The sequence below is a fragment of the Pogona vitticeps genome, chromosome 2 (genome assembly GCF_051106095.1).
Source record: "Pogona vitticeps strain Pit_001003342236 chromosome 2, PviZW2.1, whole genome shotgun sequence".
Lineage (NCBI taxonomy): Eukaryota > Metazoa > Chordata > Lepidosauria > Squamata > Agamidae > Pogona > Pogona vitticeps.
This window is the reverse complement of record NC_135784.1, coordinates 265,917,538-265,943,637: the sequence shown is the minus strand read 5'-3', so window position 1 is coordinate 265,943,637 and position 26,100 is coordinate 265,917,538. Positions and strand designations below refer to the sequence as shown.

The window sequence follows — 26,100 nt, the reverse complement described above, 5'->3', positions numbered from 1 at the left end:
TAATGCAAGGTATCCCTAAAACACTCTGGAAACAGCCCCCCCCCCACACACAAGGGAGCACAGTTAAACGCTCAAGTTGAGGACAAGATTACTGGAATGTAGACATGATTCTTTCTGGATTCAAGCGATGGAAAACACTTGCTAACATTCAGGGTTTTTTTAGATTTACATTCCACACATCTCAAATGTGAACATGAAGTCTCTTCTATTTTTTCTATTCACTTGTTTTTTACTTAGGCCTTGGGAATGCAGTTGTGTTAACCGCATCTCAGTTTGCCTCTCTCAATCAGCATTTTAATTGGAGGAAGCATCTAATATTCTTCTCAAACAAAATTTGGTTCTTTCCAGAGCTGACTGGTAACTGCAGCCTATAATCCTGTCCCACCTTGACACTGTTTATTAGCTAAAGCTCCCATAATTAAAAATGAAGTGCAGGGAAGATAAATCATGGCAATTCTCAGTTTTAAAAAACGAAACAAACAAACTGGGGACTGCTTTTCCTATTTTGAATAGAATCTGGAGAGCACATATAGAAAGCCACATGGAGTCACATCCCCATACTCCTCATCTTTTTGCACTTTCAAATATCTGGGATCAATAGCCAGTGTTGCTGCCCATTTGGTTCCAGTTGTGGCTGGAACTTTGCATATGTGCAGTGGGGTTTCAACTGGTGGAAAACTGCATGCAATTAAAGAGCAAATGCTGCGCTTTAACTACATTTAATTTTCCACCAGCACTGAGCAGAAACCCCGCCGCAACTGGAACCAAATGGGCAGCAACACTGGCTGCGGGTGCATGGGACTGATGCAGCAACACACAGCCATGCAGCTTAGAGGGAACTTTGATGCCAAATCTTGTCTGGTATTTTGGCTAGAAAATACAGCTAGCAAGAGAATTTGGGTCCTCAGACTTGCCAGAAACTACTCTGAAACTGGAATGCTGTACAAGACCGAGCAGAATGTATTCAACTCATATTTTCAAAGATAATTCACATGCTCAAACAACAATTTCTTTTAAAATCTGGGCAGATGTCCTGTCTGCCAAAATTACTGTGGTGGTGGTGAACCAGATGTCTCAGTTTGTCTTCAGCAACTCTGAAACAAGTACCACTCTCCATCTGATTTATGAGGGAAAACCCAAGCACTGCTGTTAAAAGTGATGCTACAAAACACTGAGGAAAGAAAGAACGAAAAAAGATGCATATAAGGCTCACAAAATCAATGAAGTGTTAATGATTCCAATAAATTTCAGACACTCCAAGATCTTTGGGGTGGAGGAAGCAAGCTTGAAACTTAGTGAGATCTTGCACACTTCACTGAGTCTGCCAATCTTCTACATATTTTTATGGTTGTCCTTCCCTCACTCAGAAAAAAACCCACATGAACAGTCTATTGTGATGCTCACAATTCCCAGGATCTGAAAATAATGAAGCACCAAGAAGCAGGAACAAGATTTGGCAGAAATTTAAAACAAACAAACAAACAAAAAAAAAAAACAGGAAGATATGAAGAGCCTGTCCAAACTGAAAAGCAACTTGAACAAAATGTGATCCTACTTTTACTTGCAAAGCAAGAGGCAATGATTTAAACGTAACTTTAGGTACTCTTCTGCAACAGGTGGCATGGAAACATGTTGCCTTGAAATTATTCTGAATTACCTTCACTGGAGGCTTAAAATAAAAAATCCAACAACTATTAGAATGTAGACAGAGAAGCCTGAGAATAAGAATCAGGCCTTTATGGCGCTCTGAGCTTCATAATTCTATTTTGTCAAAACAACATATAGCTTTAATAAAAGAGCATAGTAACTAGGATAGACAAACCTGCTTGATCTTCCGATATTCTTGCAAGACTTCCTCATGAAGAATCTACAAAAAAGAATAATCTGATGACTACTAATTTGGTACAGTTACTTACTGATAAATACTTTGCAGATTAACTGAAGACCCCCTGGCTGAAATCCTGGTGCACACTTATGCAAAATATGTTAACTTTTGAATGTGAATTGCAGTAAGTTAAGAAATATCCATAGATAGATACGACCTGCTGAATGCTGAGTTACAAAACTTGTCATACAAGAAGGTTGTATCTAAGGAGATTTCTTGCTTCTGAAAGTTACACACTCCATCTAGCTACACACCAGAATCTGTGTTTGGTGTAATTACGGATCACCTAAATATTTATTATGATCTGCCAAATGGGATCTGTTCATGTAGACCCCCATTTACATCTCATGCACCCCCATTTTTTTCCTTCTCTGATGTGGACCCCCTGCAAGTTGAAACTGACCCCTGGGGGTTCATATAGACCACTTTGGGAACCTATGGTTTACAGTAATATGAATATCCAAAATTGACCTCAAACTATTATTTGGAGTAGGACACTATCTTGAACAAGAAGACAAGAATGAACAATTAAGTACTGCAGTTCAGTTTCCTGCATATTGCCTATATTATTTGCTCAGGGGGAAAAATCATGATTGATACATAAAATAATCCTCCTAAAATAATCAATCTAAGTATTAGTTCAAAACTGTGACAGAATACAACCTGAGATCCTGCAGATTTACAACACTGCCAAATAGTGTCAGCAGCACAAGATAGGACTTCTCAGAATGGTTCTCCAAGCTGTCTTCCCTATTAAGCCCTCACCATAAGGAAGACAGGAGTAAGAACTTCATGTAACCACTTAGGATTGCAAAAGGGGAGTCACTAATTTCCAACTGCAGCAGTTGTATTTCCCTGAAAAATGCAGGACAGCAAGCAAGTTTCCATCTTTTGCTTTTAATTGCTTGTTATTCTTTCTTCTCACTCCCAGTGCAGCAGTGCACAAAGGGTTCAGCTACATTTTTAAGGAAGGTGACAGAACTTCTAATATAACTAAACTATGGGAGTAATTATGTCACCACAGAATACTACACCCAATCATGAAGTAAACCTTCATAAAGAGACTGTTCCATGAAAATTCACACAAAAACTGTTTTAATGGTACCACGAGATTGGCAGTTAAGTGGAAGATAAAAACGTACTTTACCTGATATTCTTTAGATCCTGGAGAAAGCAGTTTACGCTGTGCATCTAGTTTCATAAACCTCCTAGTAACACTCTCCATCCTTGCATGCAGACTTCTGTACTCATCATATTCTGCATTGAAATCATCCTTGTAACTTTGCCGCTGCTCATAGGAGACAATTGCTATATATTTTCTGAAATTAAAGATATTGAGGGGGAAAAAAGGATTTTCAGCTTACAGTATCTTTTTTTCTGAAAGGTCATTATGATCTACTTCAATGCTTGTATTTTTTAATCACCATTTCTTCCCCACCCACCCTTTCTCACATACAGGGTTCACAACAATCTCATTTTCTAATCATTATCATCCATTCAGAATTTATTTTTCAACATATCTCCTGGTTATGTCATTTTGTTCAAATAAGTGTTCATGCACACTGCCAAGCAAATGAGCCAGCGGACTGTATATAGACAACAATATTAAAATCAAAGTTAGAGGATTTTAAAAAGGAATCTGTAAATATTTGCTTCTAATTTTTATTAAAAGATGCTTTAGTTGAAGCATACTGTATACAAGCAACAAGAAAGCACACTAGCCCCCTTATGCTGATCCATGTGGCTACAACAATGAAACAGTATTATGCAAGAGTATTATCAGCTGTCTTCTAACTGGTTTTGCATTGCCCCCATACTGAACTACTTCACTTTCTTGTTGCTCTGACTCTGAAGCATTCCTCAAACATCACATTTTATATTTAGGAAATACTTGTGACTATTTTCAATATCCAAATAAGATTTAAATGAAGTAAATGTGATATATAAATCATTCCTTAAAATTGTATATTCTTATGTTTAGTATATCACCCATTTCTCTCTACTTCCTGTTTTCTCCCTTTCAGAGACTGTAAGGATCTCACTTCTCTCCAAAGAATATTTAGGCAAGTAGTGCTTCTATACCATGACATTTTATGGTGCAAAGTATATGAGCCACAAACATGTCTATTTTCTATCAGTAAACATCCTTCTTCTCCACATATACTGGAAAGCATTATAAGGGTGAAGTTATTCAGTTATTGAGAAGGCAACAGGTTAACTAAGGCATTAACCTTAAGCCCTTTATCTGTCCCCTGTACTGCTAGGGTTAAGGAGGGAACTGCTATTCACGTCCTCAAAGACATTTGCAGAATTCCAAGATATCATTTTCTTATATTCTGCTGCACAAATGAGGGAGTATGTTTTGCCCAAAATAGAACCAAACAGGGCACTGAGCCAGTTCCTGCTAGTGCACTAGACATGTGCAGACAGTGTGATTTCAGCGACAAGGGTCATGGGGATGTGCCTGGAACTGCACTATTAATGCTTTGCCATACAGTTACACATTAAAGCTACTGGATAAGGTCGTGCCAGCATTTCAGTTCAAAGCATTCAAAAGTACAGACTGTATTTACACTAAAGGTTAATTAGTAGATTTACTGTAAATACTAAAATCTTCAATTTATTTTATTTTATTTTGCTATGGTAAATGAATTTTACTTGCTTAGAAAGTGGCTTTTGAAAGACATTCCAAGGTTCTTGCAAAGATTTTGATTCTTCTTCCTTTCTGAGAAACTTTTCTAAATCAAATACTTTTTTCCAAATAAAATACCAGCAATTACACATTTTAAACTAGTTGCTTTTCTGCTGTATTTCTACATTAGCACTAAAATGTTTTTCTATTGCAATTCTTAGTTTAAAGGACATCTACAAATAGCTAACTCCAGCAGATAGAGCACATTACCAGCAGAAGTTCTATACTGATTATATTTATTGATTATATTTATATTTATTGGTTGAACTACACAGTATACTTTAAAAACTACAACAAAAAATTTCTTGCCATGTTATTTAAGTACTACAGTACACTTCTTAATTTTTGGGCGGGGGGGGCTTTAAGATAATACTTCTGAGGGAATACAAACAAATTTTGGAGATCAGACAAAAATAAAGCAGAGAGTTCTTTGTTTGCAGAGGAATTGTTGCTATTTTTCATAATGTAAATTCAGAATCCAACTTTTGTTTATTCTTTACAGGAATGGCCTTTTAAAAACAAGAGTCACTTACCAAGCCACAGAACATTTGCTACAAGCACTAACACTGGTTGGTTATTTTTATTTCCCCTACTTTCTTAATTCTCATTATCCTCCCTTTCACTGGCATCCCCTACCATTTATTCTGATTATCTGGCACTTGAGCTGTCATCAGACAAGAGGTACAAGAATGTCACAAAAAAATCAAGCAGATTGCCACAGATAGATTAAACAGCAGTAAGAACAAAGAAGGAAAAAATGTCACTGAGAGATAAACCCTTCATAGAAAAAAAGGAAGAACACTATTAAAACAATATAAATATGTGCTCAATGAATGGCTAAAATCAGAGAAAGCAGGAAGTGCTTTCAAAATATAGGTACACTCAAAAAGTGAATGGTTTCAGATTGTTCTCAATTATAGCTCTTTTAGTACAGTGTAAGCTCCCCTGTGTGAGGGAAAAACGGGACACAAAGAAACTAGTTTGAACTTCTGCTGCTTCCTCCACCCTCAGCAGGTGGTAGTGGTGTGACGAATATATGGAAGTGGAACCGACCAGAATCTATGAATTATTGCATAGATAAAGTAAGAGACCCCAAACTGCTATTTATCTCTCAGCATTTCCCTATGGTGGCAGAATGCTCCTTTCCTAGCAAACAAACTAGATTCTAGGAACAAGCTGGATTCATAAGATTATTTCTCTTGAAGAAGAAAGCTTTCCCCATCATATTACATTCTTTTGAAGGAGAATCTCTATACCAGGAGATCAAGACTGCAGAATCCGAATCCAACTTTTTCTCCTACACAAGATATCCGAAGAATGTAGCTGTCTGGACACTTTATTTTTACAAAAAGGCCAGAGGTAAGGAGAATATGAATTTCATTCTCAAGCACCCTCCAAGGCAGTATGTATTCAAACAAGTTTTTCTTTTCAGGATCAGTAACAAGCAGAGCATCAGGGGACTGCTAACATTTGTAAATTTACTTGGACTTAAAGGAACAGTAAAATGTTTTCATACAGCTTTTCCATTTTCAATCTTAAGAACTTCCAGAATTCAAATTCTTTATTATTTTCAGAAATCTGTCATAATTTCTTATTGTCCACCCAATATTCTTCAGTATTACTATACTTACACAAAATAGTCCGGCAGTTCACTTGTGGACAAAGGATCTGTGGAGGCAGTGCAACTCTTTTTAACACCTATAAAGAAATTTAAAACTTTGATCAGATATTGTTCCCAAATCAAATTTGACTTGGCTTGGAAGTTCCTTACACAATGTCCCTTTATTTCAATTAACTTTAAAAGACAAATACAAGTAAAGCACAGTAGTAAATGTTTACAGCAGGACTTTTATAACAGATTCTAAACAGACAATGGCAGGAATATAAAATGCATAACCAACTTCAGTTTGTATACAATAAGAGCAGTCTATTCTTAATTGAAGGTTGGCCTTCTATTATTTCAAGAAACGTTGTGGCATCTGCACAGCGATTCAAGAATTTCTGCAGCAGATGTCGGCAGACAATAAGAGATGGGAGTTTTACAACAACATCAAGCTTTCACTAGTATGCAATAAAGGACAACAGAGTGGAATGCCGACTGCTTCCCCATCCCTGTTCATTCGTCCCCTTCAACAGCTATACAAAGTTATGAACATGCAAAGATTATCATGGAATTTACTACAGAATCCAGGAAATAAGATGGGCTAGAATGATTAAATTGAATCTACTAGATCTCAGAATGGCAGGTTAAGAAATAATGGGTTGGTTTCTAAAGAGAAATGTGACACCATGATCCTGTTAAAATGCTGGATGTCTGCTGCTGTCTGCTAAAAAGAAAGGGAATCTACATTAACAGCTTGTGTTACTGAACAAAGAAAATTCAAGCTGACCCAAGCCCTGACTAAGACAGCCGTGTCATGAACCTCAGTGAATTGGAAACCTATTGTATCCAGTCAGCAGTATAAGTGAGAAGGGATTTGTTCACAAAGCTGTAAAACATTTTTTTCTGTTAACTACGAAGAATTTTAAAATAAATCTGACTCTAGTTTTTGTCATAAGTCATTTTAATTTTCTCAAGTGATAATAAAACTGTGTTCTCAATGATATTCAGTAACATTGGTTCAGTTTTAGCAACAGCTATGATTTTTGTTGTTCAGGGGTTTCTGGCCCATCTTTTTCAAAATAAGGACATCAACAGACAGGTGGTCAAACTTCAGCACAACAACACTGCTGCTACCTGAACATTAGCCTTATAAACATAAGCTAAGTCTCTGGCCAAAATTGAAATCTGTGCCAGTATGGCAGCTTTCTTCTTCTGTCTCTCCCCAACAGTGGCAAAACCCTGTTCTGGAGGACTAAGAGAGCAGGCATCTTATGGCAAAGAGGGAACTGCGGCAGGTGGGGGATCACTCTTATTCTACATAAACAGCTTCCACCAGAGAATTATCCCATTGCATCCTAAATTTAAGTTCCATATCTTGAGATGTCAACTCTTAACATTTGAGCAATTAATTTAATGGCATGCAAAAAAGTGTTTAGCTCTAGAGTAAATGCATATGCACACATTTCAGTAGCATGCACCTACCATTTAGTAATGTAAGCAACTATTATATTCGTGTCAGTCAAATTTTAGTTCCCTGGAGAGCTACCACAAGTGCCATATCCCATACAAGGTAATGTAAGGAAACATGTATACTGGAGCTGTATCAAAAATCTCCAGTGGCTGCATTTGAGAAACCAACAATCTATGAATAGCTCCTGCCTACATTGTGTGGGGAGCAGGAACTTGACAGAGCTGGCTCTCTGCTTCTCAGCTACTCTAGAATACTGTATTTCAAAAGCGGAGAGCCAAAGTAAGCTCCAGCTTCTCTTTCCAGCTTGGAGACAGCTGTTGTTTCAGTACTGTGTGTTATGTCCACTGGAAACCTAGACCACCTCCCGAGCTCTCCTTGGAGCAGACTCAGGGTTCAGCGGGTCACAAGGCAAGTCAAAACTTCCAGATCCCTGCACACTGGATTTGATTACCACTACCTGTTTCAATATTCTTCAATTGTAAAATGCCAAAGAAATGAATAAAAAAAATTGTTCTAGTAATCCACTACTCAGTGCCTTTAAGTAAACTAATTAAGATAAAAACAGACCTTAGAACAGGGATGGGTGCTGCACTCCTGTGCATATGGACCCCCCGGTCCACAGTTCAGAAAAGATTGGGGAACACTGCTTTAAAGTAAGTCATGTACTCTGTTGTGTCTCGTTTTCAAGCATGATACATTAATTCTACTTCTAAACAAGGTGTCAGATAGCACAAGATCTATTTTAAAGGAAAAACAGCATCTTTAAAACTCAGTTTCTGTGAGTAGTGGCAGGGAACACCTGGACAACTGCAAAGACAAATAAATGCTTGTATGCAGCCCACATGTTATCACCATGTGTTAGGAGAACAATCTTATAAGTATTCGGTCGAGCTAATTAGAGAAATTGTTGGCTAAAACATGAAATGTCGCTCAGGTGGGATATTCACATCTAACTCGGCATAAAAATTTGTTTTTGGCAACCACTCTAAGCTGAGACAAACATAAAAGGATAAAATAAAGAGAAGGAATATAGAACCCCTTTCTATAATATCACTGAAACATGGAAGTCACCACATGGATGGGCATAAAAAGTAACCATGCTTTCTACCTATCCCTCGTGTCTCTTGTATATGGTATTACTGGGATCTAAACATGTACAAACAGATTCCATACTGCAATGTTAAAGTAACAATGTCAGCACAGACGTTCAAAGCAAGTAGTGACAATACCTTCACTTAATTTTTGGCTGGAGTTCTTCAGCTTGGTAATTTCTTTGCTTTCACAGTCTTTCTCCTCTGTAATATTATGGTCTTTGATTTGGTCCTTCTCCTTATGCTTCTTTGATTTCTTCTTTGATTTTTTGTGCAACAATGAATGTTTCTCATCTGTAATCTTTGGGCACACTGACAGATTTTCAGTAGGTGCTGGGATTTCCAGCGGAGTCCTAGAAGTATATTTTTGATGCTGGTCCTCATAAAGATTGCTATTCTGACTCAAAGCGTCAACAGGCAGGTCTTGAGTGCCCCGGCCTTCAGGAGTGCTCGGGGAATTGGAGTTAGAACTTACAGTCTGAGCAGGATTTGAAACAGAGAGGCATGTTGGAGGACGTGGAGGAGCAGCGGGTGTGGCAGCAGCTGCAGGGGGAGGTGGTGGTTGAGAAGCTTCAGCACTTTTTTCACTACTAGTAGTTAAGTGCCCATTTAGTGTTGGTTGAACTCTATTGGTAAGATGAGATATTCTTTGTTTTTTATTCATTAAGGGATCAATAAATTCAGAATCCAAAGGCCGCTTCTGTAACAAAGAAGTGTATAAGAAGACTATTATTCTTCCATAAAAATTAAATATAAACATTCTTGAGTATCACAAAAAGTTGTTCGCTGAAATCTTGTTGCAGGGGCTCCACATCATAAATGGCAATGATATCATCAGACCACAATGTTAATCTTCAATTTAATTTAATTTAATTTAAAGTTTCCTACCCCTCCCTCTTCACGTTCCCTAGGGATCCTTTTTGTCTTGGGGAAGCCTTTGGGAGCCTGGGGAGGGAGCTTTAATATTAGAAAATCCCCTGAGCCGGCTTGCCAGGATTGGGACAAGCAGCAGTGATTTAAGATATTAAAGGCTTGTGCTCCCCCACCACCTATCTGGGTCTTCAAAAGGTTTTCCAAGGTCAAGATAGATCCCTAATTTTTTTGGGGGGGGGGAGGGAAGAAACTTTAAATTAAATAAAATATTAACATCTCGCCATTTACAAGATGCAGCTCTGCCAACAGGATTTCAGCCATAGTATCATTAATATATAAAATATTTACTGTATTGCAAGGTATTTTCTAAGTATTTCATATTTAGCATGCTACAGCAATAATCTGTTGGACATTAAATTCTTCCTTAAGAAGGGCAAAACAATTCCAATATTATAATTTAAATACCTATGTGTTAGAAGTAATAGCAGATGAATGGGGAAAATGTTCTCTTAATACTACTATTGGTTTTATCCGATATTTATCTATGATCACATAGTGCAGTTTCCATGGCCATTTGTCTTGTTCACATAACACTGCTGATCAAAGACCTTTTGCTGCCTAAAGCAGAGCAGCAAATGTCATCCCTGCCCAATTCAAAAAGTCTCATTACAATTCTATTAATTTATTCCAGGAACAAAGTCCTCCCAGTGTTCTGAGCTATGACTCCAATCCCAACAAGCTTGGCTAGTAGTCAGTGATGTATTCTCTCCCATTGAAACTGCCTCTCTGAAGATGTCAACTTCACCTTGTTGCACTGTACAATAGGGCCTATCCTGCTGGGATGAAAAGAGAGCTCCAAAATTGCTAAGCAGATGTGTGTGTGTGTCATTTTTTTAAAAAACAGTAGCTGAATACATGACCACGAGCATGTGCAAACATCAGAAGTGCATGGTTTGGCCACATCAGCCAATCCTGAGAAGCTGCATATTATATTTTGAACTTGGAAGCTTTAAAATGTGACTTTGTAGTGTGGGGCTGCCAAACTAGAAAGGCAACTAATGCTCTGTACATGTGACCTCAAGTAGTAAAGTGTATTCATCCCAAGCCTGACTCATATCAATAGGAACACAGGATGTTCCAAGATAATGCAAAAATTCTTTCCCATAGCTCCACATAGTAAAATTAGGTTAAATAGGTATTTAAGGATAATGACAGAAATATTTTTTCCTTTTCAGCTGCAGGTGCTCCAGATATAATTCTCTCCTATTTTCAAGAAGTTTCATGAATACATGGCTCTTTACTTCATGTATGTTAGAAAGAGTATGACTGACTTTCCTTATTAACTTCTGTCAGGATGGAGCAGTTGGACTTCTACTAACTTTACTGAAGTGGCTTTGTCATACTCTTCATTGTAGGAAAGAGTTCAATTAGAGAAACAATGTTTTGTTTCTTAAATTGAACCCAAAGGTGGTTTTTGTTTTGTGTTTTAGCAATCATTAGCTGCTAAGAAGCCCATGGCAGGCATGCAATATTTGTGGTTGTCGTAGAAAAAGATCTCCACAGATATAGCTCATGAAAAAACCCCGGTGTGTGCAGAAAGGATGGAGTAGCTCTGGGGGATTATCCGTCTGATATGGTCAGCGCTCCTGTCGAAGCTCAGGTCACCCTATGGAATAGGGAGATGACCCGGGCGGTTGACACGATTGCGCCTAAGCGCCCTCTCCCTGCTCGCCGAGCCCAGACAGCTCCTAGGTATACTTCTGAACTGCGGGCGATGAAGCGAGAGGGGAGACATTTCGGCGCCAGGTCAAAATCTTCCTGTTCCAGAAGGCTTTTAATTGAAATAATATTAGCTGTGGGTCTGATGGCAATTTTAATTGTATTTTAATTGTATTTTAATTATTTTATTTTTTACTGTATTGAATTTTAATTATTGTAAGCCGCCCAGAGACCTCTGGGTAGTGTGGGTGGCATATAAATAAATAAATAAATAAATAAATAAATAAATAAATAAATAAATAAATAAATAAATAAATAAATAAATAAATAAATAAATAAATAAATAAATAACCCATCCTCTGCAGTGTCCACATACCACTATCCCTACATGTAAAGTATTTTCCTGACACTGGTGCAGAAGGAACAAACTCACTTCTCCATAGAGAAAAGTTTTGGATCACAGTCAGCTTCTTCCTTTAGTCATTTTTCTGTTCCTGATCATTCAATTTTTCAGGGAAAAGGGTCTGTCTTCACAACAGTGAGGGATGGAGTGGAGAGTATAAAATGAAATATAAAGACTCAAGATTTGAAAAATTCTGGAGAGGGAAATCTTAAAATATTTTGGCATTTAGAATTTAGAGACATTTGAGCTTTGACAAATAGACACTACTAGTGAGGTCCAGTAAGTCATTGGACAATTTATATTAAAGGTGAAGCAGTTATATCCTCCAAATAGGACTAAGGCTTTACCATACAATGGTAAGATTCAGGCCCACTGAATCAATGGAAATTATGGAAGAGCTGATTCACCAAATCCCCACTGATTCAATGAGTCCACTCTAATTGCAACTACGCAACAGGATTTCAGGCAATATACATTAGCAGAAAAAAAGAAGTTGCCATATATACAATCAAAACATCTCTTTCTTGTCACATAACAGTACACTGTTCATGTTGGGTGGCAGCAATCCTCCAGTAGGGTTCCGCTACTAAAGAAATCAGGGACTGAATTTAGGACACTTGTGCTCTACCTCAAGGAATCAGCTATGGCTTTCATACATATACTGTATTGCCATTCAGCATTTGTTGCCTTATTGCATGACATGGAATATTAAAAGCAACAAACATCATACCTGAGAAGGTGAAACAGATGCAGCATCTTTACTAGAATTCAGAGAAGATTCCAAGTGACTGGTGCTGGTGGCATTCTGAGATGAATTTAGTTTTCTGTAAAGATCACCCACATTCCAGATTACAAAGAAAATCAAGCTAATGATACTTCAACAAATTTTACTATCTCTTGCAAAGAAACTGATTTTCCTTTGTAGCCTAGGCATCATCAGAAATCAACTGAACCTACCGAGATAGTATTAATTCCAATGACTGTTTATCTATTTCATTGTATCCAGGCCAATCTTTCCGAATTTCCTTATAAATATGTTCCTTCAGTGTGTAAGAGTTGTCCTTTGGATTCAAACTGGCTACCTATAGAGAAAGAAAAGATACAAAATAAAAATAATTAGTAAGTTGTCAGAAGCTGAAGTCTAACATGTTATGTCCAGAATATCCAACATTTCGCAATCTTTATAGCCAGTTTTAAAGATTCTCTCACTCACCTGTAGTCATCAAAAACATCCGTAGTAGTTCAGAGCATAACAAGAATAAGAAATTAATCAGCAAAATATTAATATACATAAGCAGAGAAGCAAAATCAATAAAACAGCAGCAGGAATCAGATATCTGGTAAGCTCAAAAGATCTGTAGGAATAAAATTATGAGTCACACAAACTTGAAAGCACTGGATTTGACAGTTTCTCTTTAGAAAGAGCTCCATAACTATAATTCTGGGTGTTTTCAGGAATAAACTTAAAACCTGGCTATTTGGGCAGGCTTTCCCTCCTGCCGTATCTTAATTTCTTATACTTTCGCCACCTTGGATCTATAATATATATGTTTTTGCTTTTATTGTTTTTAAATTTGTAAACTGCCCAGAGTAGACCTTTGGTCTAGATGGGTGGGACAGAAATTCAATAAATAAATAAAATTCCATCAATGAAAAGACACTGACTTGTTTGACTATCAGGTACAATAACGACTTATTGGACAATGTTATGAGGGTGAGGAACTGATTAACTGGAAATGACATTAAGATATCCTAGGGCTACACTGTTTTGAGTACTTGAAAAAAAAAATCCAACCAACCAAACACAGCACCTTGAATTGAACCTAGAGACTGGAACAGCAACTAATGCAATCAATACAGGTATAATTTACAGACTGAATCTTACCAAATTTAAACTAGGCAGTTGTGCTGTGCATCAGTTGCCGTTTTCAAGACATCCTATATAGGCCATATAATAGTAATCAATTTGCAAAATTACCAAGGCATATACAACAGTATGCAAGTGTTGTCCCCCCCCCCCGGAAAGGATTAATCTACACATCAGCAGAAACTGCTAGAAGTATTGAAACTAAAATTGTAGTAAAGGCAAGATCAGCACTGACAGAAATGAAAAGAGCAAACTTTTGCTTTATGTTGTGCCTGAATCTCCAGAACTGTAGAGCAGGCTGGACAGATAAATAAATAGTGGGTCTATTAGTATATTATGGGCTAATTTCTGGAAGAACAGTTTAGCTACTGATTGGTTACTGAGATTATTGCGGAGAATACTGGATTTAATCGTGCTAAGCAAGGTATTTTCCCATTACTCTTTTCATTACTAAACGGCCTAAATGATCACAGACTAAACTGGCACTAGAAATTTTCAAATTATCTGATTATTTCAAGAAATCATTTTTGAACTGCAGCTGGGTTAGAGGTTATATTGTAGCCTGTACATATATTTAAAAATATGGACAGGATCCAAAGAAAAGATCTGCATATGCAGGGGAGAATTGCACATGAAGCTGGAGGTTTGCTTATGCTCCTTGGTGCAGCAGGTTCCAAAGAAGCCAAATGCTGTTTATTGTTAAAAAAAAACAACAGTTTGCTTCTCTGGCAGTGAGAACTGCTGCACAAAGCAAGGGTGTAGCAATGCAGTTGAGATATCTTTTCAGAAAGGTATCCTTTCATTATCTTGCATAGTTTCTGCCAACAAAGAGTATGCATGTTTCCAAGTGTGGGATTCTTTAACATCCCACTTTGAAGAGCGATAGTTAGCAAAGCTGAGTTTTTCACTCTCATAAAGCTCTTTCTGCAGAGAATATCCAAAAGATGATCACGAATCAGTCTTCTTCCTTCTGTGGTCACTAACACAATTTGCATAGCACAAGAATTTAAGATCCTTGTTTTAAATTTGTCTGAGTTTCAAAGGGAAGCTTAGTGTTAAAATAACACTGAAGTTATACTAAATTAATCTAGTTATAAACTTTGAAAGCTTGAGTGCCATCTAGACATGGCATACTACTTCTAACCCTACAGTTATTCAAACTAACCAGCATTTCAGCCCATTTTCCAATTGATCCCTTGCACCAGAAGCCAACAAGGGATTCCATACTTCTATAAATTTATCTTGTTTTATGTCACTTCTATAGGGTTTAATGTGATAGGTCAATTTTTCCATCAGAGCTAGTCTCCATATTCTATTTTGAAATCTTTGCACAGACACATCTTGAGCATCCTTCCAGTGTTGGGCAATTCATTATGGGCTCCTCCTAATATAATCACAATTTGTTCTTTATTCACAATGTTTTCATTCCCCCCCTCCTCCAAACTGGAAGGTCCAATTACAGATCACTGTGTGGTGTACACAGCCAGCATCGTTCTCATTGCACCAGTCGAGAAACAGCATGGTTGGCGCTTCCTCGCCTCCCCATGCAGCAGACGATTCCAGCAAGGAGGCGGGATGATGAGTCTCTCCATTCAGTTATTGAGTGGTCAGCTGTGCAGGGAGTCAGGGAAGAGTTGGCTGGGCTACTTCCGTGAACCATGCCAGATGCATGTGCGGTGACCAGTAACTGTACCTGCTGGTTTGGGGGTGGAGGGGCTGGAATTCTCAGGCACCTATGGTGCTGATATTCATATTTGTATTCCCAAGGGACACAAATACAAATATCCCATGTCTAGTGCTAAATAAGAATAATAAAAAGAAAATACTATGACACATGTTTGTTGAGAGTATATTAAAATATGCGACTATAATATAATACAATTTTGATACTGAACTAAAAAAATTATTCTGGTCAGAACCCAAGGGAATATTTACATCTACACATACTGTACTGATATAGCTTAGCAGTTGATTGGGGACTCATGATTTAGCAGTTATTCATCACAATGAGTTACACTAATGCACCTGACTTAGCATAACTATTCATGTGGGTTCAGGTCAAAAGTGTAGTAACTAATTCATGACAAAACTAGCATTTCATATTAACAACTTCCTTTCTGTGGCCTGAGACAACTAAGGCCCAAGCACCAGGATGCATATGTGCAGGAGCCCCCAACACCTGGTCCGCGGCCTGGTGCCGGTCCCTGGGCTTTGCAGGACTGGGCCGCGGAGACAGATCTCCCGCTCCCCTGCATGTACACAAGGTGGGCATGGTGCGCTCGAGTGCATATGTGAGCGCAACCACGGATGGGTGTGGTGTGCCCACTTGCCCGCGAGCGTGCCATGCCCATCTGCGGGGCTGCCACCGCCCCCAAGCACAGACCCCGTGCCCTAACTGGTCTGTGGTTCAATAAATGTTGGGGACCCCTGCAATTTAGGACGACCTGGGTCTCTTCTGCCTCTCTTCTGTAGTTACTGGGCAAGGGCTATGAATGAGAAGCTGGTTAGGCCCCAAGTGTCAAGCAACAGAAGAATATAAGATAGCATTACCAAACTGTCACAGCCTGCTTATCCTGAGAAAGGAAAGATGCCCAGTTGGTGTTTTGGGGACATCCCACTCTTGTGAAGTGCTGCTCCCTCTCTGAGGATCGTGATGTACCCATGGGCACACCCTGTATTACTTTCTTCCACTGCACAAATAACTGGATTGTGTTTGGAAAGGCAAAATTGCATCTTGAATTTTACACTGCATAATTTCTAACTGCTTGCTAAGACTTTCTTTCTTTCTTTCTTTCTTTCTTTCTTTCTTTCTTTCTTTCTTTCTTTCTACCCTGCCTATCTAGTCGAACGACCACTCTAGGCGACTACCAACATATATTTCTAATTGTTTCTCATGTTCATGCTTTCATTTTGAAAGATGATTTTTAAAAACAGAATCACTGACCTATAAGTGCCTGGATCAAATCTTTCCAAGTCATTTGCTGTGGTTTGTATTTCATGCCTGGCAAAGTCCCCAGTCAGGGCTCTACTCTGAGATTTTGTCTCAGAAAATACTAGCAGAAAAGTTTCTTCTGCTCACATTTCTGCTAAATGGAACAGTGCTGAGCAGGCCACATTCCTAAATTCCTAGGGTTCTGCTATTTGTCCATTTGCACAAGTTGTCTTTCAAAATCTTTTTATACCCTGCTAACAGAACAGGGATGGGGAATGTGTGGGCCCTTCAGTCACTGCTGGAATGCAACATCTAGATACAATGGCCAAGGCTGACAGACTTGCAATTAACATCTGGGGACCACATTTTCCACACTGTGGTTATATCCTACAGTCTATACCTTGAGAATGAAGCTTTATCTCTTGTAATGTGCTTGATATTAAAATACAGATACAAAAGTTCACAGAAAAAAATATCTTCGTGTTTTTCAAAAACCAGCAAATGTTTGACCAAACTATCTTTAACAGGCATGCAAAATTATTAAGATTGGCATCCGCTCTACTGCTAGGGAGGAAGGATTTGAAAGGTAAAGTGAAACAACAGGAAAATAATAGAACTCAAGTATTTCTGCAGAAGAACTATGGCATTCACACGCAAAGTGAAAGAATGATTTAGGCCAGCAATGGTGAACCTATGGCACGCATGCCACAGCTGGCACGCAGAGCCCTCTCTGCAGGCATGAAAGCCATAAGTCGCTGGATAGCTACTCCCCCCCCCCCGCAGCCAAACCTGAGAAGGCAGCTGCAGGATCCACTGCAGCTGGTGGCGGATCTGGAGCGGGGTCACGAGGCACCTCCATGCCTGGAATTCCCCCTTCTGCTGCCATTTCCGCTGCTGCCACTTCCACCTCTGTCACCACTGGCCCGGGTTGTTGTTTGTTTGTGTGTGTTTTTCCCAGTTTGGGCACTTGGGCCCAAAAAGGTTTGCCATCACTGATTTAGGCTATGTGGATGAGTCTCTGAGTCAGTAAAAATTCCTGGCCCTTACGTTGCCCCTCTCTTTTTTCTATTTTGCACCTTAGAAGAAAACACCGTCCATCAACTAGTTTCACTTCCAAAGAATCTTGGCTTAATGTTACATTCTAACCATCATTTCTGATTTAAGAACTGTTGGATAGCTCAGTAGTTTAGTACAGAGCTTGGTAGTCTGATTCCCCACCATGCCTCTTTGATGGGGCTGGACTTGAAAAATCCACATTGTGAAGGATTCATTTTAATAAACAAATCCTTTCACAAGAAGTGAATTTAAACTGACCTGATTTATCCAATTTTACTTGGTTTTTAAACTTCATTCCTTGATGAGTCCATTCCTTTCCTAAATTCTTTTGAAAATGGTTATTTTCACAGCCTGCTGAATTTTACCATTTAAAACCCATCATAATCTCTGGCAAAAATTCTCCTTCAGCAATTTTAGTTAAAATGTTGGAGCAGAGCATGGAAATTCTTTGTATCTATCCATTTTGCGGTTTAAAAGTATTGAAGTTTTAACACCAAAAGAGGGAGAAAAATCTTTGAGGGATTCTTAACTTTTATGTCAATATATTTTCTTACATAAATCAGGAAAGTACTTAAATAGACACATGCATGTATACACAAGGACATTTTTGTTTGTAAAGCACCATAAGGAGAAACGGATATTCTAATTTCTCATTTAGTTATACAATGTTCAATTTTTAATCCATGAATGTTATTTTTAAAAGGCCTGGATACAGATTTCAGCCTGAGCAGTGTGGTTGGCACAAGTGGATTCTCCTACAGCTTCCTGTTCTTGGCAATCCCCTAAAAATGCCATAAAGAGGGTCTGTTGTGGCAATTTGCAAATCCCCAAAATTAAGCACAGGTATCTTCCAATTGAGATTTGTTCCTAAATTAGTTTATTAAGTCATGACATGATTGCCAGAATCAGACCACCACACTGGCTGCATACAACAAAAACAAGAGGAAAGCCTAAAAGGATAAAGCAAATATCCTCACCTGTTGAAGAACAGCTGCAAGGGAATTCTTATCTTTCTGACCAACACCATCTTTCATTAAGCGAGAAATGAGCTCTGGTTTCTTGTAGGTCTTTAGTGCCAGTAAGTGAATCACTCTATCCCTATATGGCCGCTGAGAAATACCATTATTCGTATGGGTCTTACGTATCGTATTTGCAGGATTCAAGGGAGTAGACCTTTTCCTTTCAGGCACTGCATCTGGAATACTTTGTGGTGGTTTTCGAATTTGCACTCTTTTACCTACATGAAAGGTAAACAAGATGGTTGTTGTCTCTATCTCAGTAAAAAATAAGTCACACAAAATCTGCATCCAAAGTAAATGCTGGAGAAAAAAAATTGTCTCAAACTCAAGTTTACACTATAATAAGGATTCATTAAAAATGAAGATTTGGAATGATAATGATTATCATCCTAAACTTCCGTTTAATACCATTAATACAAGATATTATTTCTTTACCATTATATTCAAAGCAGTAATTCCCTGTGGTACATATATAACATTTAAGGACTATGCAGTGCTCTCAAATGCTTTATACCATAAATCCATAAAAATTAGTATCAATGCCTTCTAAATATCTTCTAAAAGCAGAAGAAAAACAGAGCAAAACGTATTAAAAAGTTTTTTCAAGTGAACAGTAAAGTCTAAATTTCAAATCAATTAGCTGAAAGCAGATGTGAGCAACCAGGTCTTGAAAATAGGCAATGGAACCCAGGTGGATAAAAATCAAATTGATTTAAATTATGATTTTTATTTTTTTAAAAAAATCAATTTTTGAGTTAAATCATCAGAAGATCCAATTTAAAAAAAATTAAATAAAATACACTTTGAATGGAACTAAACAAAAGTCTTGCAGGAGAGAATGATGTGAGGGAGCCATCATCGGCAAGGCCCTAACTACTGTATCCACCATTTTCATCAATCTTACTGGTTGGCCAATATGTAGGACTAAGATGCCAATCTTAGCAATTTATAGTAGCATCAAGTAAGTCTAGGACAGGTGGTCCTTTAAATAATCTGCTTGTAAGCCTTTTACAGCAGGCTTTCTTTTTGTTACATATTGTCAAGTCACATCTGACACATGGCGACCCTAGCAGGGGTGTCCAAGCTATATGAGATATTTCAGGAGTGGTTTTACACTGCAGTGAGTTTTCATGGGCAAACTGGAATTTGAACCAAGGTTCCTGAGTCTTAGTACAACACTCTCTCAGGCATACCATACTAATTCTTCCTACTGAGTACCCAGCTCACTGGGGGAAAAGCTGCTGTTTTCATAATTATGCATAATTATTTTGTAAACCACCCAACTAGTGCTTTAAATTCTATGGGATGGAATATAAGCAGCACACTTTGCTCTTTTCCTTCCTTCCTTCCTTAATGCAGAAGAAGTGCTGAAACCTTTTGGTCCCACACACTAAAGGTGTTGCCCAAAAGGCTGAAGACATAAAGATATCCATACATATGAACCTAGGTCTGTCCACATTGCCATGATATGCTGGGATCCTTAGTTTCAGTTTTTGTTCTCAATTGCTACAGGCATGTGCAGCAGTGTCATCAAAAATGTTCAGTGTCACCTTTACCTGGACAAGCCACAGCCACCCATTCTTGCACATCCTGCATCTAGAATTAAGTGATAAGATTTTAGAAGCCTTAGCCAATAAATAGGTTGGATCCCAAAAGTACTTACAAGAAAATGTGGCTGTATTCCATTACTTTCTCAGTGTTTATGTTCCTCACTTTCAGAAAATCTCAGACAGTCATGTTAAATATCCTGAGTGAGGATTTTTTTTCCCTGTTCACTGAAATGGAAGCTAACATCTAATTCTAACAGTAACTGTTTATTTAGAAGTAATTTGCAAGTATGCATAATAAGGACTTCAGTTTTAAATCAGAGATATTCTATTCATCTATGCACTCCAAGACATGAGGAGAACCACTGGCTCTGGGGCTGAATCCAGCCTCCCTGAGGAACCAATTTGGCCCTCTTGGGGTTATCCAGATACCTAGCTTTTGTGTGGGTTTTTAAAGGTTTGGTTATTGGCAAATAAGACCTTTCAGCTAAAATATGCCAGCTATTTTTGGTCTCACTCATCACTTGAATGTGGCTCTGAAAAAACTATCTGAAGCTGAATCTGGCCCTTTGGTTACATTAGAGGTTTCACACCTTCACACTAGAATAAGCTTAAAACTAGGAAACAAGAGTTTTTCTGAGCCATGGTACCATAGGCTCAAATTGAAATCATACATGGCTTAGCTACTCACAAGGTCACCTTTAATAAGTCTCAATCACCTCTCAGCCTAATTACACTACAGTTTCAACAGTATACCTAATGGGATAAACAATGATATGCCCAGTGGTATTGGGCTTTAATATTATGCAGTACTATTTTAAAATACATATATCTTTGTTCCTATGCCACTTTCCAACTGGGTTTTCAAGTCGTTCAGCTACTATTTTAGAAGCATTTTAAAATACAGTGGTACCTCGACTTACAAATGTCTCCACTTGCAAACAATTCAAGTTATGAATGGCTCTGTTCGCAAAAAGTTGCTTTGTCTTGCGAACTGAGCCTCAACTTACAAATGAAAAAAAACACACAAAAAAACCTTTCCTGCCCTTTTAAATGTGAAATGACTAATTTATACTAACTGGTATATGGGATAACTTTTGAGAATACTGACGTTTATGATTCTCAAATTTTCACAAAACAGGTCCCAAAACAGAAATGAGATAATAGAATTAATTAAAGCTTTTGATCCCATTATTTTCAATTCAGACAAATTCTTCACAACTTAATAGGACTATGGGATGTATAGACTATAAATATTGGGGAAGACTCACAAAAGGAGCTAGGTACTGGCTATGTGTTTTATTCCATTTTTAGGCTCTGGGTCTATTACTGTACTTTCTTTCAGGATGAGTAGAAGAGGATTATCACTCTGATTTTTCTCTCTCTATATATAGTGATGCCTCGCAAGAGAAAAATAATTTGTTCCGCGAGTCATTTCGTATTGCGAAAATTTCATCTTGCGAAGTGTGGTTTCCCATAGGAATGCACTGAAATTTAATCAATACATTCTTCTTTGTCTTGCGAAGCACGGCAATAGAAAAATTTGTCTTGCGAGTCACAAAAAAATTGCAAACCGCTTTCGTCTTGCAAGTTTTTGGTTGTGTGAGGCATTCGTTTTGCAAGGCATCACTGTATCTTTGTTTCAATTGCAACCTTCTTTCCTAAAACCTTGAACATGTTTATCTTCTCAAAATCGGAAAAGGAGTACGACAAAGCTGTATATTGTCCCCCGGCTTATTTAACTTATATGCAGAATACATCATGCGAAAGGCCGGACTGGAGGAATCCCAAACTGGAATTAAGATTGCCGGAAGAAATATCAACAACCTCTGATATGCAGATGATACCACGCTGATGGCAGAAAGTGAGGAGGAATTAAGGAACCTTGTAATGAGGGTGAAAGAGGAGAGTGCAAAAAATGGTCTGAAGCTCAACATCAAAAAAACCTAAGATCATGGCCACTGGCCCCCCCCAAACAGAAGGGGAAGAGATGGAGGCAGTAACAGACTTCACTTTCTTGGGCTCCATGATCACTGCAGATGGTGACAGCAGCCACGAAATTAAAAGACCCCTGTTACTTGGGAGGAAAGTGATGGCAAAACTCGACAGCATCTTAAAAAGCAGTGACATCACCTTGCCGACAAAAGTCCGAATGGTCAAAGCTATGGTTTTTCCTGTAGTGATGTATGGAAGTTAGAGCTGGACCATAAAGAAAGCTGACCGCCGAAGAACTAATGCTTTTGAATTGTGGTGCTGGAGGAGGCTCTTGAGAGTCCCCTGGATTGCAAGGAGAACAAACTTATCCATTCTAAAGGAAATCAACCCTGAGTGCTCACTGGAAGGACAGAGCCTGAAGCTGAGGCTCCAATACTTTGGCCATCTCATGAGAAGAGAAGATTCCCTGGAAAAGACCCTGATGTTAGGAAAGTGTGATGGCAAGAGGAGAAGGGGACGACAGAGGATGAGATGGTTGAACGGTGTCATCGATGCAACCAACATGAATTTGACCCAACTTTGGGAGGCAGTGGAAGACAGGAGGGCCTGGTGTGCTCTGGTCCATGGGGTCACGAAGAGTCGGACTAAACAACAACAACAACCTCTATAATAATTATAAGACTACTGTTTCACCTACTATGCTTTAAACATCGTTATTTTATTACTGTCAGTGGAATATCATGTGTGTTTTATTTTTTATAATTATCTTTGATTTTTCACTCTTTTGCCCACTTTAATAAATTTTACACTGGTTTACTTTTCAGCGTGGTTCTGGTTTAATGGTCACTCTCCACAAACTTGCTAGAGATGGCCTAGTCAATATAAGGTATGCGTTTTTCATTTCCTTAAGTTAATGGATGCCTTTCACTAAGGCAAAAAACACCTTTTTCATTTCCTGTAAAGTAAAAACTTAATAATAATCAAATGTAAAAAATAGTACAATAATAATAATAATAATACAGAGTTAATTAAAACATACAACATTCAAAATACATGTAATAATAAAAGTCACAGTATTATAGTCTTGCATTGAACTAGGAGCTCCTTAGAACTACAATATCTTGTAAGGTCTGTTCAAAAAGAATCAGAGATAGAATCATGGGTATATCCTGTGAACAGGGTCAACGAAGAAAAACATCACAACATCGCCTTGATTAATTATCAAAATGATTCAAAATAGCTGTTTTGAATCAAGGCTTCCCATGAAAAGACACCACGGCATATTTCTTCTGATGCTTTTTACAACTAAGATTCATCTTTACAGGAAAACAGCTGTGTACTCTCCCAAGCATCCAAAATATCTGGGATTGTATCTTAGGTACTGTACTCCTCCGTCTTTCTCATGTGAGTCATGTTAACTATGTATACAGAGGAAGCATTATAAAAGCCATCTTATGAAGGAGTGCAGAAATTAAGAGGCAAAAGCATGGTTGTACAAGAATTGTTCCATGTCATAGCACAGGAACTAGTGTCTGTGGAAAACAAAGAGCTGGATCTAGAGTTGCCCCTCTACAAAAGGGGGGAATCCTGTTGGCAGAGAGAACTGGGATGTAAGGGAGGTCTCCTGTGTTGGAATGAGACAAGGAGATAACTTTCCCCCTTCCTTTCTTCCCTGACAGCCCCCAATGCTACCTCCCACAATGTTCTAAACAATTTCCAAAATTTTCACAGCAGATTATCAGGGTTGCCAAGGGCAGGAAAATAAATAAAAATTGCCCCTTCTCTTCCACACATGGGATCCCTTCCACACACGGGAGATGCTTTATACATCTCCAGTCCTAATGCAATATTCCACAGAGCTCAATTATGCCACAAAATTCATTATTCTGGAAGCCAACAAAAGATATATCTAAGGCAACCAACCAGATGGATTTATTGTTAACTACATTAGGCTTTTGCACTGACTAGATTTTACAACAATATCTTAACCAAGCAGATATTAAGGTCTATGTTATTTAAAGAGACAATTACCCCAGTTTGGAAAGGAACTAACTCTTCAGCCAATAGTCAGGGACTTTATCTTCTGGTTTTACAAACAGAACTTCCTTCAATAATGAAACATAGTAGTAACTTGACTAGCATTAACTACTGCTTCAAGATAAATAGTTCATTAAACTACTGGCAACTATAATTCAGATGAATAAAAGCATGCCTTGGAAGTTTAATGTTTGTTACTAAAAAGAGCACTGGTATGTCTGCTGCTTTATACAACTTGTTTGTAAACTACTAGAAAATTATATTCATACAGGTACCAGTTGGCAAAAAATGATAGCTTATTAGCATAGCCAAAACAGAAACAGTATCTCTCACTCATCTGTGAAGGGATAAAAAAAAATAAATCACTTATATAGCTGGGCTCCTGAACCCAAAAGAACGATCAAGGCTAATGTGCTTTGAAATTAAAAATACTGCATAAATATTACTTGGCTAATTTTAACAATAGGCTTTGCTTCTAGAAGCTATTCAGTAATTTGCCAAGTGGACAATGCATCACTAAGAATGACATTTTGAGCAAATACAAGTAATAGTTTTAAAATCAATGATGGAAAATATAGCTCAGAGATAGTGTACAGTATGAAACATTTTGACTTTATGGCTGCAGACCATTTCTAATTCATACAGAAAGCAGAGATCCATCATGTGACAGTGTTTATATATTAGTAGAGTCACATATGATATGTCTGAAGTTATGACAAAAAAGTGATAGGAAAATTCTAGTTAGTAGTTAGTTCCCCAAACATACAATAGAAGAAGGCACTGCTAGAAGATACAGCTTTAGAACCTTCAGAGGTAAGTATAAACTACTGAAGTTTTCACAGTGTAACTGTTATAAACATCAGCTTCAGGCTATTATAGTAAGGGAAAAAAATACAGTCATACCTACATATGGTCCACCAGGTTTTATGACCTTTGTACTTCGATTGCGAGATTCTTCTTCTGCCTGGGTCATACGTTCTCTAGTCATTTGGTAAGAATCATTTGTTGCACATACTGTGATTTTGTCCTGGATAAATCCCAGGCAATTGAGCTGTGAGGATCCAGTACTGAACAATGGAAGAAAAAACCCCACCCAATTTAAAACACCATGAATGCAAACTTAATACAGCTAGCTATTGTTAATACACTATTTCCTTCTAGCCATCTAAAGTCAAGTTACAAACTTGTAAAGACTTTATTCATCTCTTTGCTGATATTATACATTTTTAAACTTATTTATATAGGTATATAGATGACAATAGGAAAGGGAAATAATTTTGTTTCTTAAAACAAAAGCACAAGGAAATGAGGGAAGAACATAAACTTGATCAGATTGAAAGTTTGTCTCCTTGAATGTCCTGTTTCACATAATGGCCTGCCAGATGCCACTGCAAAGCCCATAAGCAGAACCTGAAAGCAGCTACTCTTCCCAATCACCTGATATTCAGAGGAATACTGACTCTGAAACCAGGATTTCCCAATATTCACTAGAATTGACAGGCTTGGGCGAGCCCCTTCCATGAATCTGGATAAATCCACCTTCTAATATTATGACGGGAAGAATAAATTCTCCATCTACTTTAACATTTTACAAACATTCCTTGCTCTTCCCAGCAACCACATTTTCCTAAACAAAACAGTCCAAACAGTCCCAAACAGCAGCCTTTCTTCTTTAGTTACCTTTCCCTAGCTCTACAATACACACACTCACACATAATATTTGAAAGTGACTTCACCAGTTTTGTATAATGGCATTATAAAACCAACAACTTCATTTTTAATTGCTATATTTATGGCATTTTTCACACCTGGCATACAATGGTTATTCAAAGCTGGCACATCATGCTTTATCACTTATCCAATATTAGCAGGGGTAGGCAAGTGAAAATTATTTTAGGTATGGACTAAAGAACAATTACTTTTGACATTTTTAGACTTCTGTACTCAGAAATAATTCTTGCAGCATGTTG

At 38.0% G+C, this 26,100-nt stretch overlaps 1 protein-coding gene across 1 annotated transcript in view; it reads right to left on the bottom strand.

Annotated features, from left to right (window-relative positions):
• ELL2 (elongation factor for RNA polymerase II 2) overlaps positions 1–26,100 on the bottom strand; it is a 53,500-nt gene that overhangs the window by 2,708 nt on the left and 24,692 nt on the right. The window contains exons 4-11 of the mRNA XM_072992512.2: positions 25,034–25,197; positions 18,570–18,829; positions 12,695–12,819; positions 12,468–12,561; positions 8,881–9,442; positions 6,209–6,275; positions 3,033–3,204; positions 1,823–1,867 (exon numbers count right to left, since the gene is read on the bottom strand). Of these exons, the coding sequence (XP_072848613.2) occupies positions 1,823–1,867; positions 3,033–3,204; positions 6,209–6,275; positions 8,881–9,442; positions 12,468–12,561; positions 12,695–12,819; positions 18,570–18,829; positions 25,034–25,197 (1,489 nt within the window). The remainder of the gene's footprint in view (positions 1–1,822; positions 1,868–3,032; positions 3,205–6,208; positions 6,276–8,880; positions 9,443–12,467; positions 12,562–12,694; positions 12,820–18,569; positions 18,830–25,033; positions 25,198–26,100) is intronic.